At 43.8% G+C, this 20735-nt stretch overlaps 1 protein-coding gene across 2 annotated transcripts; it reads right to left on the bottom strand.

The window, feature by feature from the left end:
- Positions 1 to 261: 261 nt before the first annotated feature.
- Pino (protein pinocchio) lies at positions 262 to 16573 on the bottom strand. Of its 2 annotated transcripts, none has more exons than XM_076203821.1 (5): positions 16416 to 16573; positions 9052 to 9145; positions 5363 to 5497; positions 5028 to 5157; positions 262 to 4451 (listed from the first exon to the last, which is right to left on the bottom strand). In XM_076203821.1, exons 2-5 carry the CDS (start codon positions 9096 to 9098, stop codon positions 4320 to 4322), a joined length of 444 nt encoding a protein of 147 aa, XP_076059936.1. In that variant the 5' UTR covers positions 9099 to 9145; positions 16416 to 16573; the 3' UTR covers positions 262 to 4319. The 2 variants fall into 2 exon arrangements, with proteins under 2 accessions (XP_076059936.1, XP_076059935.1); XM_076203820.1 differs by lacking the exon at positions 16416 to 16573 and adding an exon at positions 15361 to 15388.
- Positions 16574 to 20735: the final 4162 nt, after the last annotated feature.

Genomic DNA, 20735 nt, shown 5'->3' with positions numbered 1-20735 from the left:
TGTGAGAAGCAATGCAGCAAGACACAGCATGGCCTGACAGCTGAAATTGGGGAGTTGTTGGTGAAGATACAAGAATACGAGTTCACTCCACAAATCTTCTTTATTATTCTGTAACTCCACCTCTGTACATTATTGTGCTGAAAGAGGTACTGTTTATTGGTAATGAAATTTAATTCCCATAAATTATTTTCAGAAGCACAAAACTGTTTAATGAATTACTGATTAAACCACATCTTTATAAGGATTACTGGAAATACCAAAAAGTTTAACATAATTTTATTAAAAGAAAGTTGAACAAGGCCATTATGATTACAGTATCCTTTCACAGGGTATAATCAGACCTTTAGAGACAGAAAATATGTAAGGCCAATGCAATTCACTGATTGAGCCTGTGTGGCTTTGTTGAAATAAAATATATTTCCATATTTATATATATGTACAACTGGATGACTTATGACATTTGGAAAATCAACATTGACTAACAAAGTACTGATACTGTATGGCTTTGAATTGTACCTAAATCTCTCAATAATTCTAAAATACAGTACAAACACATTGAAAACAAATCTGACCAACTTTTGTCAAGAGTAGGAAAAAAGTGACAAGGGGGGGGGGGGAATCAAATGTGGATGGGAGATAAATTTTGTTGATGCATAAAAACTTATCAAATTGCAATTCCACCAAAACTTGAAATACTGGACTGTAGTTTCTAAATGTCTCTTGAATGAAAAAGGAAGTATGGGGAAAAAAGACCTGTACAAAAAAATGAATGGAAAAAACAAACAAAAATAAATAAAAAATAAAGCCCATCGAGCAAAACAATGGCAAGCAGGAACTATATACAAACTGTGGGTATTTACAATATGAAAAATAACACATTGGAGTCACTCAGCTGAAGCAGGTCAAGGCAGACAACTTGAAAGTGGCCGAACCTGATATGTCCAGAGCCAGATGAAAAATTTGGCAATGCCTGCCTAAGTGAGCTCTCCTAAATCTTGAGCTGAGAACTTTTGCTTTTTGCACATAATTTCATATAAAAATAATACATTAATGGTATGGTAACCTCATTTGATCAAATGATAAAGACTTTCAAGCATACAAGTTCACTGAATTAGGTAGAAATGAATGGGTTTTCAAATGTTCGTGTAACATGCACCTGTCCGTCAGCTGCGCTGCCTGTACAACAACCAGCGGTGATGCATGGAATGATACAAAGCAAAGGAACAAAGCCAGGCAAATTAAATACACATACTGGGACAATCTACACTGAGAGCAAAGGACAAACAACTACAGGAATCCTTCAATGCTTGTGGGCGGTTGACATGTGGTTGAGGAACTTCACTCTGGGGGGCCTTCCCACAGGAGCTGCTGCTTTAGCTGCTCATTTCATGACAACTTTATACCATTATAAAAAATTTCCCAATTTCATTAAACTTCCATCAAAGTACATAACCAATTATCTCAAGATATACTGGGATCAATTTTGTTAAAAACAATTCTTAGTATGCAAATTGAATTGACCAATTTGAAAAGAAAATTAAAATGCATTGGGTCCACAGAATGATGACCCATATGTAGAAGGGTCCACACAGAGTATGCCCACGGAGTATGCAGGGGCCACAGAGACCCTACAGTTGAGGGTCTTGGTATGACCCATATTATGGAGGTGCCAGAGCATGTCCCATTATATGGAGGGGCTACAGAAGGTCACGCAGCATGAAGGGCACAATGTCCCACAGACAACCATGGGAGGAGATACAAATGCCCTAATATGGAAGTATGACTATGTTCCGTTGCATGAAGATTCAGATGCATGTCCCATGGTAAGGAGGTGATACCATATCCCATAGTATGGTGGAGAAATAATATTTTTAATACACTTGAACCTTGTTGGCCTCAGGTATCAGATGTGAAAAATACCTCAATATAAGACAGAAACTTGGACTCTTAAAGCCAGATCTACTGAATATTATCTATTAATAGAACATTTTTAGTTACTGGATGACCTTGAATATAATGCAGGCACACATACACCCCAGAACATAAGTGAAGGTTCAAGATATAACTTACAACAAAGACATACCTCATCCCTCTTTACATAAAGAACCAAAGCATGCCCCTGAATGAAGTGGATCTTACAACACAACTCAAATGAACTGTTGGCTACTTTAATTTCATGAATAAAGTCGGATCACACTGACCTTATACATGTAATTTTTTATAACAATAGCCCCCAATACACATGGAAAAAATAACTGAATACTAAAATGGTTGCAGTATACAATAACAATGATAATAATTTCCTCAAGTTCCACTGACTGGAAACCTGCATCCCCACAGCAGATGGTAATGTTCTTGGGCCCTGCCAATGACCTCTGGGAAGAAATGCTGGACTATTATCTGTGTTGTATTAGTGTGGGGCTGTTTCCATGTCACCAGCTTGTAGTAGTAGGTGGATAGCAGGTGCAATTTTTTGCATACGGAGAACTAATAAGATGGAGGAAATACAGTCTGATGATAAAGAGAGATCTTGGGCCTGGACCAGAGACTGTCAGGAATACTGCACCTCCAGGTGGAGGCAAGGGTGCTGATGGGTTTTCAAGACAGGTGGGCAGGGATGTCTGTCTTGCAGGACCATCACTTGCAGACACCTGTCATTGTTCCCTGGTAACAATACAACAATATATTCATTACAAACATGGGCTATGGTGCACCTCCGTGAATGGTTAATAACATGCCACTGATCTATACATGGGCCATTTGTACAACCTCCCAGTGTTTGTGGGTCACAAAGTCCCTCCATTCACTAGAGGCCACATCGCATCTTGATGCAAGAGGCAACAGGTAGCCCCAACTAACAATGGTCCTCGGAGAGCCCCAAGGTCCAGAGGTAGCCCGTACCGGAAGGCTCCCCCAAGTCCAAAGATGCAAGTCATCGGGGTACACTATAAAGGTTCCCATTAACTACAAAGGACTTTGCAAAGCTCTTAGTACTTGTGAATCCTCAGTATCAAGGGACCTTGCTAAGCCCCTTTGTAACAAGGGACTGTGCAAAGTTCCTGGTAATTAAGGAATCCTGACCCTTGATACTAGGGGATAACCACAGGAAATCCCTAGAGCTAAAAAGCTGTAGGAATTCTCCTGTGGGGTGGAGCTACATGATCCTTTTTGAGTTGATATTTCATGCTGTCGCCTCTAGTGCATATGAAGACTGCAATAAGCCCACAACTGAAAACCTTTGCTTGAGAAACAGAGGGTCATCTGATATGGTAGTGTAGCACTGGTGTAGTGGCTGAGGTGTGTAGTGGTGTGGCAGAACTGTGATATGGCTGTGGCAGTGGTGGTAGTGGTGACACTGAAACTGTATAATGATACTTGTGCTATTCTGATACCACTCAGACAGCTAAATCACTTACAGCTGGGTGTCTTGGACATGACTGTATCACCACATGAGATATTCACAACACCTGTAAAGACAGGTGTCTCTGACATCTGCATATACCACACATACAGGCCTACACCTGTGCCACAGAAGTATACAACATGTATACAAACCACAGTCAAAGTCAGTCAGTTAACCTGCATGCAAGCACACAAGTCTTTACTGACTCCTTGCCAACACTTGTTCACTACACCTGAACACCAAAAAGCAATGGCATTCACTCGAGAATTACACCTGAACCACTTCAGAAGATCACTCATCTGGGCGGGCTGGAACAAGTTCGCTTCAATTGGCCTAGTAAATGCTAGATCATATCACAGAATCATGATTTTTTTTATATATATTGTATACAATTATATAAGCTTTCAATCATTTGTCTGGCACCTTGGATATGTGTGGTGGTTGTGCCAAAGAGCACTGCACCACATCACGCTTTGTGTCCACAAGCTCACACTCCTCACCCATATCACAGTAGCTATTACTTCAACTCCAAATATTAACAAGTTCGTCCCATTCATAGTAAGCTGTGCACTTCCAAGTTGTTCTAGCAGATTACTTTCTTTCAATGCTCCTTGTTCTCTCTGCCTATGCGTTGTTCCAGTTATATAAATAAGCAAATGAACAGGCCTCAGAATTTTTTTCCAAAGAATAAGCCAGCAGTTTCTTTAATCCTTCAGTTTATCTTCTCACTATGCGTGTCTCTAAATCAGACTGCCTTGTGGTGTGCCTGCTCTTCAGCCTCCAGCTGCACAGCCTTAACGTCACTTGGTTCCTCAACTGTGGCGGCAGCAACAGCTGTGGCAGCAGCTGCTTCCGTAACACCATGACGACTGTCGTCAGCGGTGGTGGCAGCAGCAGTGCGCACTGGGCTGTAGCATCACGAAGTGGTCAGCTCCTCCATACCCTGCACTAGGATGTCCTCAGCCAGGAAGGCAGGAACAGAGTTGTCGGTATCTGAGGAGGATAGCGCACACTCGCCTTCCCAGTGCGCCTTACCCAAGCTGTGAGACTGTGGACAAAAAGAAACGGACTGTTACTAGAGTGGTACATTACTTATCAGATAAAAATATTACCCATCTGAGCAAATAATGGAATACTAGTTTATGACAGACTTACAACTTAAATATGACTTGTGTATAGGACTGGATTACTTTCACCAACAAGCCAAAATAAAAAATATATTAATTTCTAGCAAATAATGTTGCCCCAAAATTCATGGTTTAGTACCTTATATTCCCATAGCAATTGACAAGTTAGGGGCCCCCCTCATAGATTCTCTCTGGGAAGAAACTTGAGTCTGTTTGTGCTGTATTAGTGTGAGACAGTTTCTGATGTTTTAGTCATGAACTGTTAGCTATCCTTATGTGAAAAGGTAGAGGAAATATAGTCAAAGTTGACAGATCTTGGGCCCAGTCTGAAGTGGGTGATGATGGGTTTTGAAGACTTGTCTTGCAGAATGACCTATAGGTACCTATGATTGGTCCACTTGGGTTCCACTGTAATGTACTTTATTGACAAAAGTCACCCCATCCCATCCCCTCAGCTAGAAAAATGTGGGTCTAGTAAAAAATGATGGCATTCTTACCATAGAAATGTCTCGTCTCCACATGGTTGAGCACTTGCCGTCACACATGGGGCAGGGTCGGGAAAGAGTGTAACCGCCACATTCCCGGCAGTCTAGGGAAACTTGGCTCTCATTCCAACTCACCCCACATCTGTTGGATTAAAAAGAAACATACAGATTCCATTATACATCGCCACATGACTCTTGAATCTGAAACAATAGATACAGCTGTCCCATGGTCTTCTTGTTTTTCTATATAAAACTATTGCCCAACAATTTCTTAAACATAGCATGACGAAGATTTCACAAGTTAACAGATGACCAAAAGTGGAAGACCTTTAGGGTCCATGACTTACGTGTGGCAGGAGTTCATCTCGGATCGCAGGTCCTCCAGGGTCATGATGGAGTCACTGAGGGGTGCAGCATCAAGGCGGCCCATGGCAGCATCCAGGTGGGTCAGGCTCTCAACACTCTCACTCCGCGACACCCAACTGTTGGATCAAGAAAGGAAATAGTAAGTCAACAGTGTCATTTTGACCTAAAGTGTGTACAACATGTTAATGGCCTTTCTTCCTCGGGCAGTGATGATCTTCATTCATGTTAATACTGAAGATTTTATTAGCTGAGAAGTAGACTGGAAAATATGGAGGTCTTCCAGAAAAGTCCACTATTGGGTGGCATAAAATTTGTAAAGGTCCTTCGTTTATAGTATTCATAATAATAGGACTCGTACTAACTCACTGACACCTAACAGTTATAGGACAAGTGAGAAAGGGACAATGTATGAAACAAGTTCTACCATTTCTATTTTCATTGTGTTAAAAAGGGAAAAAAAACAGACAATCTGGCTTAGTACCATCACTGACTGAGGTACAGTTGGGGGCTAAAGTGTGCTGTAGAAATAAACAATCAGCCAATTACCAAGATATGTCATATCATGATTCACCCACTGAAGATGTGTTTCTCTCTCAAGCTAAATAAAGTCACTTGGCATTAGTCAATAAAATCTTAAAAAAACCAACTTGCAACAGATAACCAGAAAACTGTTTAGCCAAAAGCAGATGTATTTGATGAGCTAGCGACTTCATTCAGCCGTGAGGAAACACCCCCCACGTAGACCTAAGAGGTGCCGAGAATACGTTGCCCCCCTGCTTCACCCGGGCCGGTCCCCCATGATGACGTCACTGCCTGACCCTCCAAAAGAGCACGTCACGCCACGGCCCCGCACAACCCCAGCCACATGCATGTGACGCGGCGGAGACTACCGGGCACCCTCTCACCCCTCTTATCATGCTGCATCATCTCTTCCCTTCCGCCTATCTGTGTGGCGTGCTATGCTCGGTCCCCTGAGCAAATGATGTCATTACTCCTGTTTGATACAGTTGCGCTAAAGTGCACTTCGTCCTTATTACAGTCCCTTAGCGTGTACTGAGCTACACACACACACAGACAGAACCCCCCCTTAGCGTAGCTCTTATCTTGTACGTTACAATCAACTAAACCAAATAAATACATCAAAACCCACTTCCGTTCACTCTGCCCCTATTACGTGAATCTTGCGTCACAGGGTCACTAGCGTGACACCTTCGCGCGCAAATGTATGATGTGACGCAACGAGCGTTGTGCATCACGCCGGCCGGTCGGCGCGACGCCCCCCCTAACCCCTGCCTCACGCCCGACGCGTACGTGCGTGCACACTGCCGGGCGGAATCAATACACGGCTTTGCATTCAGAGGAAGAGTACAGCACTTTCCATGACGTCACACGTCTCTCCCCCACCACCTACCTCTCCACCACTCCCTCACCACGGAAAGCGCGGGTGTTTACCAACATTCCGTTTACAACGACCTGGGGCGACGCATAACCTAACTCGCCCTACCCTGGTTGGGGGTTTCCACTGAAACTGCTGCCCAAACTCGTATAGGATGAAGCCCCTGTACCCAATCAGAAAACCCATGACTTGCTACACCAAGAGTGGATTAATGGTCCCCAAAGCTGAATAAAATCGCCTGTGGAGTCGAAAACAGACGTCAAAGGGTTCTCGAGTTCTAAACATGGCTAGTTACCGTATCCCACTAATGCTAGTTACGAGTCAGTAACACCCCTCACGACCCACATAGTGCCGACGCCTACCTGTCGCCGACTTCCTAGCCGAGCCAGTACCTCTGACAGATCGATAGTACACGATAGAGCAGGGGTGACCTAACAGTAACCCCTCCCCCTTTTCGCGGCGACTTTGAATACCGGCCGGCACGCCATGATCAACCTGTCGACCATAATTATCTTTAGTCATCTGCCTGTAGGTCGGATTTGGGTGGTTTCTTTGGGGGGTCTTAAGGGTGATCTAAGACACCTAGGGTGGGGTTGGGAGGAGGTCATTGCTGATAAAGGACCCTGTGGAGGGTTACCATAATATCGATTTTCTCCACGAGATGATGATGTCATTCCTTTCCGTCTCTCTCGTTTCTGGAGTACCTGCACTATTGTCTTATTGTGCGTGTGTGTGTTTGTGCACGCGATGACGCGACCTCCACATCAACTTTTAACCCCTTCAACTTGGCGACATATTCCATGATTCTTATTTCTGGAAAGAGCAGGCTGCAGGGGTTGGAGAAGGCGACCTCTACCTTGAACAGTCTCCAACGATCGAGACCCTCCTATTGACCGGCTGTCACCCCCAACCCACGTCAACTGCATCAATCTACCCTTAGCTGTATCAAAACGAACCACGTCACCTCTTCCGCCCCGCTATGTTCCCTGGGCTACACTTGTTCACTAGTCATCTGAGGGACACCTGTCTCCACCCACTCCACTCTTCCTCTCCGCTGGACCTAACCTACACCCCACCCAACACACACACACCTGTCCTTGTTCCCTCGTTCTTCACGTGTCTCTTCTTCTATTGCCAGTGTTACACTGCACGATGCCGCCGTTCCGGCTTGTTGGCTATAGCAATGTCTCCCTTACGAGTCATTAGATTCGAAAGGTTATGATAGTATTGTAACCAGGGAGTGTGGCAGCAGCATAAAATTACATTTCTAGTCTTAGGCCCCAGTCACACTATCACGATTATCGTCAAATGTTGTCAATTTGAAAAGCTGCAGGACGACTCCGCTTACGGTATTTTAGATTTCCCTAAGCAATTCAACAATGTGTCTAATATCATTATAGGTTTAACTTGTCTTAGTTCGCTATCCAGCTTCTCAACATTTGACGCAAATGTAACATTTGGGGATTCGAAAAAAAAAAAAAAAGTAAACGAAGTCGTTATTACTCGTATGAACTCGCTTGAGTCGTGATGTGTGACCAGGGCTTTGGACATCGACTATCAACTTCCTAGCATTATATGTGCCTTTATTGAACACTTCTACTTCTCGACTGTACTATAGGTAACTCTTAGACATGGACTTTTATTCACTAAAATTAATCTGGGTTTAGTTATATCTAAATACGTAATCCGGAGGAAAAACTAGCTGAGTTAGCGTACTCTTAAACCTGAGTAACATACGTCGTTTGAAGTAACAGGTTGCCATAGTAGCACTTTTTTTTTTTTTTAAGTATGATAAACAATTCGTGAGTTAGAGGTCGCGAGCCCTACCCCCCCCTTTTTTTTTGTTTATAAATATTATGCTACTCAACCTCCCCCTCATCTCTCCTAAATATACCTGGCCCCGCTCTCTCCAATGTATACAAAACCCCAACATTCTTAACCATCACAGGATGCGACCCTTCCCCCACTGCACAAGATTTATGCAGCCAATACGTGAAGGGGGTTTACTGACACCTCTACGGACCAGAACCACGCAACATTCTCTTCAGACTGGAGAATAATATCCACGCAAAGAAGAATAATGATAATTTATTTTCTACAGCTATTCGTTCATATCGCCCACCTCGTATCCTTACTTAACCACCCACTATGATCTACCTCTTTGGTGTTTCACTGTTTCTAGGGACAGAACAGTTAGTTACTGTCAAGGAGATAATAACACATACACGCGCCCCTGACGCCCACTCCCAGTCGAGCATCACCTGTGTTCCTTACCTTGAGGAGAAGGCGTAGTTGTCGGTGTGCAACATCCCGCAAGACATGGTTTTCTGATAACCAGGAACACAGTTGTTACGCAAAACGCTGGAACCTGCGGAGAGAAGAAACAAGGGTTATTACACGGCAATCTGGACCACGTGTTAGATTTGTGATCAACATTCATTACCTTCCCCGGATGAGAGGGATTTTTTTTGTTTGTAATTTTACACACACACAATATACATATCGCACAAGGGAGTCTGTAACGAACTGGGCGTGGTTGTGATCGGGGTGCGATCTTGTACCCCCAGCATGAGAGGTACAGACGCTAGCCACTAGAACAGCAAACCGGCAGGTTATTCATCTCCGTGCGAACTACAAAACGTATAAAAACCACGGTGTGTTCATGACCACAATAATATAATGGTAATCGGAAACGTGTCAATTGAAATGAACATTGTAAAGTGGAGTATCCGTAATGTATTATGGCTATTGAAATGAATATTGCGGAGTGGAATTATCAGTAATACATTTTGGCTATTGAAATGAATACAGTAGAGTGAAGTATCCTTCATATAGTTTGGATATTGAAATGAATAATGTGAAGTTCCTGTAATATAATTTACTTATTGAAATGAATAATGCAAAGTGGAGCATGGGTCTTATGCGAGGCGTCCATGCAATGGTAAATGGCGCTCCGCAAGCACAAGTGGAGGGATGTCATGTGACCCCAGGCTCGCGTCAGCGCCTGAGTTTCATTGCGACATCACCACCACCACCACCCGGCAGGTGTTTCCAAACGCAGCCAGGACAACCCCAGGGGTCGTGGGCGTGCACGTGAAGGTAGAAGAACGCCTCCCACCCCACCCCGCCCACAATCTACCCGGATCAACCCTCGCACGCCTTCTTTCTCACGATTTTATTCAGTTGTTTGAGAACCCCCGTTTCCTACTACTGCTTCGAACCATGAGTAGGACACGAAATGGAAAAAAAAGAATAGATTGGGCCCGCTGCTACTCGATTGACACTCCCGCCTACAGCAGGGTCTACACACACACACACACACACACACACACACACACACACACACACACACACACACACACACACACACACACACACACACACACACACACACACACACACACACACACACACACACACACACACACACACACACACACACACACACACACGAGAAAGAAGACAGAACTAGTTACACGATGCCTTGTAAACACGCAAATCTCGATAACAGCCGCTTATCGAGTTTTGCAACCTACAGCGCCCCAGTTGCACCACGAGCCTTGCCACCCATATCTCAACACCAGTTGCACGGGGCTGTACAACGTTGCAGAGGACGACCCGACGCCACCGATGTTGTCGGTGCAAACAATCCTGACCCTAACGCTACGTCAGCACGGGCTCTGCAAGTTGCGGCACGCGTCCGTCAGTCACGCTTCTAATCCAGGCTCCAGATGACGCCAGGCGATTTTATTCCGGCGCGGAGGAAGGGTAGGGAGGGGGTAACAGTAAGCGCAACGTGCAGTGACATGTCTTGCGTGGTGCCCACTTATCTCTTAGTTTCTGATCAGTAGCGATATCTCGAAACAAATACCTCACGATAAGGTGCCTCGATCACGTCACAAGTCACCTTTGCCCTGTATGCTTGGACTTCCAGGGCAAAGTAATAAAATAAGGAAACTACTTCCCACTGTTCCTTGATGTGACCAACCACGCGAGTGAGACACCCAGATTAACAAAATCGAGGTCAGTGTTAGTGAAAAATATAAGAAGAATGCCGGTCGAGCCACAGACACGTTCAAGACCTGTCTTAGACGAAATATGTCGATAGGGCTTCTCACAGAACACAAGTACGTCGACTACAAACCGCTCCCTCCCATGCTACCGCCCCCTCTAGTTAATCACACGAACTCCTCTCAAGCTATATCTGACGGATGAATACAGAGAAGGGACACCACGAGCATAGCCCCTGTATTTAACAACATCCTCTGACCTCTTCTTAAGCATTCGCTGGGTTTCGCCAAAGATGCATTGGGCTTCGTACTCGCCTGGTAACTACATAGGCACTGGTTCGAAACACCCAGAATTAGGAATTTCGCTGGCTATCCGAACATAAGGGGCACAGGTGATGACAAGGATAGAATCGCTGGGAAAATCCATAAGAACCTCAAAAAGGGACACAACAGAGTAATGAAACATGTTGACAATCTACGGTTTTTGAACACAACGTTTCAAAAACTGTTCGAGTCTTCCGCCGCCACAACTCCCCAAGGTTGAAAGAGGAAGAAGAGGAAGGTCTTGAAATGTGGGGATGCCATTTTTCAGTTGCTCTTTCGCTGGGGACAATTAGGCACACGTTTTGTGAAACTTGTTCTCATCCTTTCTACATGGTCCACTGCAGAACCCCCTCTACGGGGGTTATACAGTTCCTCCCCACGGTAGTTTCATCCAACTACGAGATTCATTAACAAGGGCTAAGGCAGGGAACATACACGTGTTGTTGGTCTTGGGGGGAAACGTGTAATCCTTTACATTTTAGAGTAATTACCTAGAAGATTCTTTACTGCCCCAGGAGATCGTTGAGGTTGACCCTAGCTCCGGTGGCGCCATCTCCTTTCACTTGCAGGTGTAAAGAGCACAACCTCATGATGACGTATGAAGCACAGAACACAATTTCACTAAGGCCCCTTCAACATAAGTGTCGCCAAAATATTTCAGTCCTGGCTGTCGTCAGGCGATTTATTCACCTGAAGGACAGATCAGGGATCCCACTTCCCTCCTAAAACCGTCTCCAGGATATAGACGACGGGGTCCCACGAGTATGAATCAAATCCCCTGGCGACAGCCGGAGTAAAAGGAAGGAGGGCCCCCCCAACCCGGTACGGAAGCGGTTAAACTAGACTGCCTTCGCTTCACTTGCAAAGTCGTTCAGTTCAGGGGCAACTCCTCGGCTGAATAAATTAGCCTGGCGCTGGATAAGTCTTCTACGAAGCATGCTAACCAGTCAGCATAAGATGTTCAACCCTTTCACTGCGGTGAAGAGTGTGTATGTGTGTGTGTGTGTGTGTGTAGGGGGGGGTGTCACTCAGCTGGTACCAGGTGCAAGTCGTAAAACGCAGTGGAAGAGGCAGAACGAGTTTCCATCAAGATTAAAAAAAAAAAAAAAAAAAAAAAAAAGAAGACTTTCCAGTGAAAAAATTCAACTTCAGTCATGTTGAAGACACTATCACTCGCAATAATGAACTCGACAATCTTCTTCGCTTATGAGGAACTTTTTACAAATAATAATTAATCCTATTAGACGAAATGTACAAACAGTCTCGCTTATGTCACAGCTCGATTCCAAAAGTACTGAATGGCAGAGTTCACGTGACGTCACGCTTCCCCCGTTAGGAGCCGACATCACACAAGGGCGAAGGGTTACGTTCTACTGATTCCCGAAACGGAGCAAAAGTGAAGTAATGCTTTGTACACGTATTAATAAAAATACTTTAATTTACCAGGATGGCTGGGTGAAGTCCACTTGGATCAATAGTTTTAACTCGAATAAAAAGATTTCCAACGGAACACTGTGTGTGTGTGTGTGTGTGTGTGTGTGTGTGTGTGTGTGTGTGTGTGTGTGTGTGTGTGTGTGTGTGTGTGTGTGTGTGTGTGTGTGTGTGTGTGTGTTTTCTGTAGTAGTAACTTGATGCTTATGTTAAAATGTTTGCGTTGGTGGTAGCCACAGTCAATCCCACCTGTCTAATTGTGCCCGCCGTCACAGTTATCTTACGGCAGGTGAAACATGTTTTCTTTTTTCCTGCGCCATGCACTTTTTATTTTGGTACCGCCATGCATTCATGGCGGCGCTGTTGCGCAATGTTTTGTTTTGACTGCGCCGCGCAGTGTTTATGATGACGTCATGCACTGTTATGGTGGCGCTGCGCCGTGTTTGTTTTGACGGTGTCGTGGTGTTTGTTTTGATTGCGTCATGCATATCGTAGGTATAATGGGGTGACAATATTCGAGTCTCAAACAGTGCTTGTTGTAAGGGTGAAAATTGTGTGTTTTGTCGCCGTCATGCAGTTTTTATTGAGAGGTTGCGAAACGTGTTTTGCAGACGTCATGTGCTGGTGTTTGTTGTGAACGCAGCATGCAAGGTTTGTTGTGTTTTGAATCATGCAATGATTGTGACGGAAATGCGTTTTTTTGGGTCATTACTGTTACGCCTGTTTGTTCGTCACACTGAGTTTAGCACTGCGCATGAGAACATTTTTAAGTCTGTTAATTTGGTTTAACGTGTTTGTTCTAGTAATACATGCGTACTATAAGGTCTTCCCTGTGTCATGTGATATGTTGGTGATACGTGATGATGTGTGCTGACGATGTGTGATGTCAGTGACAGGTGGTCATGTGATATCACATGGTGATTTAAGACAGGTGATTTTTTCACGACGTGTGTTCATACAGTGATAGAAAATGAATAACAGCCCACGAGGAATTTGCTGGTGATGTGCTTTTCCACCGTTAGAAGGACGAGGATGAAGAAGAGGGGCAAGGAAAGAAGGAAGAAAAATATGAAGAAGATAAGGAGGAAACTGAATAGGAAAAAGGAGGAAGAAGAGAATGAGGAGGATGAAGAAGAGGATATGGAAGAGGAGGTGGTGACAGATGACCTCAAGGACTTTCTTCAGGAGTCCTAGTTACACAACCTTCGCGTCCAATCCCTCCGATCCCGAAGTCCTCTTGAAGCACAAGCCCGAAGGCACACACCTCAAGTTGCAGAACAACATCGTCACCACCGGCTCGGTTCTCGAACTTTCTCCCGTCACTCGCCTCTCGGAGACAACCTGCACCACCTTGATGGCATTACAGAGCACTCTTGCGACCTTTTGCTCCGTACAAGCCCATCTTGAACGACCGTGGCCAAGTCTATTTTGGGCACCGCAAGCAAGAGTTCGATTGCCTGCCCTGCGCAATCATGGGGAATACGCAGTTGTCTGTACTCAACATATTCGAGGCTGGTGAGACTACTTTATGCTGGTCAATGCGCAAGCGATTTTTTGTTTTGTTTTTGTTTTTGTTTTTCCAGATGATTCTGTGCTGACAGTTGTCACGGAAACTCCTTCTAGTGCGTAGGAAAACTTAATATTCTGTTTCGAGTCATTCTATTTACACGTGATTTTTTTTTAGGCGGGAGGGGGGTCCAATTGTTTTATAAAGTTTGTCGTCAGTGTCACTCGAACCAAACGACTTTATTCAGTAGCGAGGCTCTGGGACAAGCTGATTTCCCCAATCGAAGAAGACCTTTTTGAATTTAGAATTCAGTTATGACATTTGGATTCAGTTTTGACATTTGAAATAAGTTATGAATTTGAAATTCCGCTTTGAACTTTGAATTCCGCTATGAATTTTGGAAATTAGGATGGAATTCTGCATTAAGTTATGAATATATGATTGTTTTGTATTCTGGCTTATGAGAGGCGATACTGAGACCGTTACAAGTCCAAGGTTGCGCAAAAGGAGACTTTCCGACCCCTCTGACCGCGGGAAAAGACCGAGATAGAGCCAGCCAGCCACTCATCAGTGAACACCCTCAACCCTCATGACCGACTGCGCGGTCTCGATTTACGAAACTACCGAATACACTGTCTCGACTTACGAAAACTACCTAATTCAGATTCTCGACTTAAGAAAACAACAGAATCCAGATTTTCGACTTAAGAAAACTACAGAATAAAGTGCTTCGACTTACGACCAACTACTTTCTGGCAGATCTCTCAAAGTGCCCTCCTCCTCCTCCTCCTCCTGTCTCCTGGCGGAGGACAACCAGAAATTGAATGGAATTGTCTGGCTACAGCCAGGCATCTGGAGACCGCATCCCCAACCACAAAACGTTCCGATAATCTCTAGTTTTTACCGTTAACCACGACGATGTTAAACATAAATTGGCAATAAAGTTCGTACTGCATAACAGTTTAATATGGAATATGTTCTCTCTGACCCTCTCTTGTCGTCAGCGAACCAACGGAGGCTCCATGTGACCTTTGAAAACAAAACACACACATACACACAGCCTGTTGGCGATATTTTCACTTGTGGGTAGTTTATTGTTTTACCCATATTAGGTGACGTTTCCTGAGGTTGTCAGTCACCCGAGATTCGAACTGACAACACCTTGCCATCATCACTCACCTCACGTTGTCACAAACACGCCTTATTCCACGAAGGCCCTCCTTTGATGTTAAATAACATGGCAGAAATCACTATAAGTGACTACTAACCTTAGCGGGTTAACCGCAACACACAAGTGTCCGACCCACTCACCCTTTTGCTGCATTATGGGGGTGGGTTTCCCACATCAGATGATTAAAATCGCTTGACGGCAGCTAGTGTAAACAAGGGCCGTCAAACGCAGCAGGGAGGGTGAAGGACTACAGGCGCCTGACGAGTCAACTGCCGTTAGCCAGAAAAAAGCCTTAAAGCGATCATCGGGCTTTCATTGACTACGTCATCATAGCGCCACTCTCAAAAGAAGAGTGGTGTGTGTGCGTACAGGTTGTTGAATCAAGACGAGTTTAATAGAATGTCGATCAATGACATTCTCGACAGTCCCAACTAAGGTCAAGGATGAGCTATAGACGAAGTATCCCGAGGGCCACTGCCAAGGCTTGGCTCGAGGCCCACACGTTCTGGTCTGGAGCGGGAGGGCCGGGGACCAAACATCGATTTCTTCGGCCCGGAGCCGCTAAAGCGCGCGCGCGCACACACATACACGCACACATTACACATTACACACACACACACACACACACACACACACACACACACACACACACACACACACACACACACACACACACACACACACACACACACACTACAAGCACGGCAGTCAGTCTGGGACGCCGTATGCTTGCGTTTCCCGGCAAAGCTTGAAATGATATACGAAACTTGTTGCCGTTAGGTTTGTTTTGGATATGGTTGCTTGCACGCGCGCGCCAATGTGTACATCTCGACGAAGCACCGTATTCTTTCTTTGCTCCAACTGTATGCCCAAGTGCTTGATGCTCAGTGGCATCAGCATACTGCCAGAGATTCCGGTGCTGATACTGATGCATCAGTATACCGAAAATGCTCAACAGTATATCCACGGCAAACTCAACACTGAGAAGAGGATGCTTGCCGCAAGGGCAGAGATGTCGTGGCTGACAGGAAGATCAGTTCTGTTTGTCAACAATAAGATGACGAAACGTGAATAACACTGGTATTTTTCCGCTCCGACTCCACGCACTAACACTCGCCCCGGTATATGCAAAACCAACAACCCGTCTCCACGATGCAGGCAACTTATAAATAAACATATACAACTCGCCACCTACTTGGTTCAATATCTGTTTTGATACAGAGTTTGGTAGAAGATCAGGTTGGCGCTGCGTTCTGTACTGAGCGGGGTTGTTTTCACGACTTCTCCTTATGCCGGCTAGACAGCTACTGAGCAACGTATGGGCCCAGGCGCCACTTCTTGGACCAATCGCGTGCGACCTTTAAGGGTTGCCAAATACCACTTTCTGCCGCGTGCAAGTTGCCATACGCCTCCATCTGCCGCATACCGTCTACCATGTTTCCTGTTTCGTCGGTGCGGTCGTGAATTTCGGGGCTTCTCTCAATATTCTTCGTTACATTTTGCAAAGATTTGGGCGGGAAAGTGCCTACGTCACTTAGAGTTACAGAACCCAACATGGGCGCTTTGAGTCCGTAGACTTCAACGAACTCGACTAACCTCTCTGAACTTCGAAACATTTGAACATTTTCATTAATATGCTTCCGGTTTAACTTTAAATCTCAACAAGAAACTGAAAACGCACGAACTTGGGCTAAACTGTACATAGAACTGCATGAAGATTGTGAAAGTGATTTACCAGACGTCATTTAAAATAGATCTGTAGTCAGAATCTGCAAAGTGACAAGTTTTCAAAGCTATGGACACGCAAGCACGCGCGTGCAAACGTGTATACATTGTATATATATATATATATATATATATATATATATATATATATATGTATATATATATGTATATGTATATATATATATATATGTATATATATATACATATGTATATATATATGTATATATATATATATATATATATATATATATATATATACGTGTGTGTGTGTGTGATGTGTACATATGTATGAATATATGTATATATCAGCTTGCCTTTTGTTTACATTCGGTGGCACACTGCCTGTAAGCATAAGAGCCAATGCGGTTGGACTTTTATGTGACGATGATCCAACAGGAATATCCGTGATATCATTGACTGTAGTGTCCATGTCGGTCTAATAGCCTGTAGTCGTACAATCTTACTTTCCCACACATTTTGCGAGATATGTCGTTGGTGCCCGTGTCCAACATATTTGAAGTTTTGTGTATTTATGAGGTAGCCCAATGGTCCACACCGTTGTTATGATGGTAACCTATATATTATGTGTGGGGAGATTTCTTTCTCGCCATCAGGGACGTGCAACTTGGCTGAGTCTTGTGATTTGGAATTCGTGTGAGCTTTGTCTCGTCTTTCGCACAAGACCTATTCGACAGGAGTGACCGTACAGATATCTTCATTTCATAATCGACATAGCTCTTGCTGGTTATATGTGTGTGTGTGTGTGTGTGTGTGTGTGTGTGTGTGTGTGTGTGTGTGTGTGTGTGTGTGTGTATGTATGTGTGTGTGTGTGTGTCGGAAGGCTCTCATGAAATACATATATGTACTATTGGAAGATCAGCTAGGTAGACCATACAGATTTTATTATACGTCCACCTCGTAGTACAGATGGTAGCGTCCTTGGTTCACGATGATAAAGCGCCGTATCACCGAGGGTTCGAATCCTGTCGGTAGAGCTATTTAATCATATTCATGTGTGTGTGTGTGTGTATGTATTGGCCATGTTATCATCAGTTTCCATAATGATGTTATCCACATGCTGAAGAATATGAAAATAGGACCTAAAGCACCTTTACGTTGGGTCGTGCCAACAACCATAAATACTTTCGAACGTGCATGTACGCTGCTTCTCTCTCTCTCTCTCTTCATGCACAGACGTTAGCTCGTGCCAGCTGAGCTGTAACTGTTCATGAATGTGTGCGTGTGTATGCGCACACACACGCACATCACATAAACACACGATTAGGGCAAATTGCCTGCTGAAGTGGTGTGTGCAGTATATAACGTTACCACTGCCACAAAGGTTCCCGACCGTTTCTCCTCCAAGGACTCTTCATTTTGTTCCTTTCCAATGTTCTTTATACCCGAACCGCATCTCCAAGAGACGACCAAACACTTCCCCAGTTAACTTTGAGCAAATACATGGAAGTACAGCAGTGCACGATCAACCACTTTCCCAGTTAACTTTAGTTATTCATGAAAATACAACAGCATGCATTACGACCAAACAATTCCCATGTTAACTTTAATAAATACATGAAAATAAGGCTGTTGCACATTCGACTGTCATAGAAAGTGTGTTAGCAGTGTTACGAACGATGTGTATTACGTGCATGGAGGAAAGTCGGAGGTTGGGGAGGGAGGGGGAGACAAGACTATTTTTAAGATCCCCATCGTATGTCGATTTTTCAGTGGTCACAGGTTAAGTTAGTTTAAGACAGGTTAGGATTTGTTAGGTATAGGCAAATGTTGACTGAAATTAATAAAACAGCTCCATCCAAACAACGCCATCAGTATCTTGAGAGTTGATATTCGTCCCAATATAAAGGAATGTCTTGAGCAACGTTGCCTTGCTGACAGTTATTGTCAGGTGGTGATTATGATTATATAATTGCGTCACGACTGAGATAAGTTTTCATGGACTTCAGGTAGAGAATGCCTTCCTGCAGGAGCCCTAAGGGATATGTGTGTGTGTGTGTGTGTGTGTGTGTGTGTGTGTGTGTGTGTGTGTGTGTGTGTGTGTGTGTGTGTGTGTGCGCGCTCGCTCGCGTGAGGCGGGTGAGTTACAGATGCGGAATTAATTCTGTGAAGTAAAGTTTAGCAAACCACATTTCTGTTTATATACATATGATTTCCATAATGTCGCTTATTTTTGTTAATATCTCTTATGGATAACCTCTCGTCCAAGAGGAGCAAAGATGGGAAGGAATACATGTGGGTATTTTTTTTTTTTTTTTTTTTTTTTTTTTTTTTTTTTTGCCTGTGGGATGGAGACCCGCCTTTTAAGGTGGAGAAAGCTTTTAGTGTATGTATATATCATTATTACTATATCATCATCATCATCATTATTATTATTATTATCATTATTATTAGTCATTATCATTATTGTCATTATTATCATTATTTTTACTACCATTTGTATTATTTTATTCTTCTTATTCTTGTTATTTCATTATTGTCACTTGTACATTACTTTTATGTCTGGACATGTTAAAATAGAGTAAAATATCTTGGTGTCCTGAAGTTCGCCATGCCAGCTCCTTCGCTAACCGTCAAAGCGCGCACCATCGTAAAGTCATTGACGTTACCAGTTCGCAAGATAGCTTGCTCGCTTTCATTCGCTCATACACACATACACGTACACACACGCACACACGTACACGCGTCTTGTCATGTGAAACACTGCGCCTTGGCACGGGGACAAGGGTCAGGTGTGTAAACGTGCGTTGTTATGAAAATAAAATGGACTTCCTGCGCAAGCTATCATACATGTAGACGTGTGTGCGTGGTGATTCTCTTTTCTAGCGTCGCAGACTGCTAAGCTGTGGTACACAGTTCACGCTCCGCTCACGGTGCGATTAATCTTCCAGTATATACTGCAGACTGTTACTGTCCCCCTTAATCAAGTGCATGGGCATATGCAGTCACAGCATTACCCAGAGATCAGACTACATGACTTCTGAACTTTCATCCGTGAGGCAATAGTTATGGATCACGGGTAGGCCACGTGATCTGAGACCGTGTTGAATTACGTGCACACACACACACACACACACACACACACACACACACACACACACACACACACACACACACACACATATGCACACGGGGACAACGCCCATCATTCGCTAACAAAAATACTTTCAACTTCCTGATGTTAACAAAAACTTCTTCAAGACACGTGTGCGGTCAACCAGGGGCCCAGGACACGGGGGTGGGGTGGGGGTGGGTGTGAGGCTGGGCTCTGGAATGGCACCCTGGACAGTGGGAAGGACAGTGCCGCCCTCGGGGGGACACTGGGCAGGAATGGTGACGACTCTGCTTTTTGTCCTTAAGTCTTTAGATACAGAGGATTTCCTCGTCCATTCATTTTGCAGCCCACATTCTTTGCAAGAATGATATGATGATATAACATTGGCTGGAAAAGTTTACAGCAATGGATAATGATGATGATGATGATGAAGCTGATGATGATGATGATAGTTATAATAATAATAATAATAATAACAATAATAATAATGATAATAATAATAATAATAATAATAATAATAATAATAATAATAATAATAATAGTAATAATAATAATAATGTGTATACATTGTGACGAATGTGAATAGGAGGTAAAGGGAACACGGGCTGAGGGAAATACTCAGCCCGTGTTTCCTTTACTTCCTATTCACAATAATAGTAATAATAATAATAATAATAATAATAATAATAATAATAATAATAATAATAATAATAATAA

Source organism: Oratosquilla oratoria, chromosome 20, assembly GCF_046742065.1.
Source record: "Oratosquilla oratoria isolate Oo_2021 chromosome 20, ASM4674206v1, whole genome shotgun sequence".
Classification (NCBI taxonomy): domain Eukaryota; kingdom Metazoa; phylum Arthropoda; class Malacostraca; order Stomatopoda; family Squillidae; genus Oratosquilla; species Oratosquilla oratoria.
Note: the sequence above shows the minus strand (reverse complement) of the source record. Positions and strands in the feature narration are given on the sequence as shown.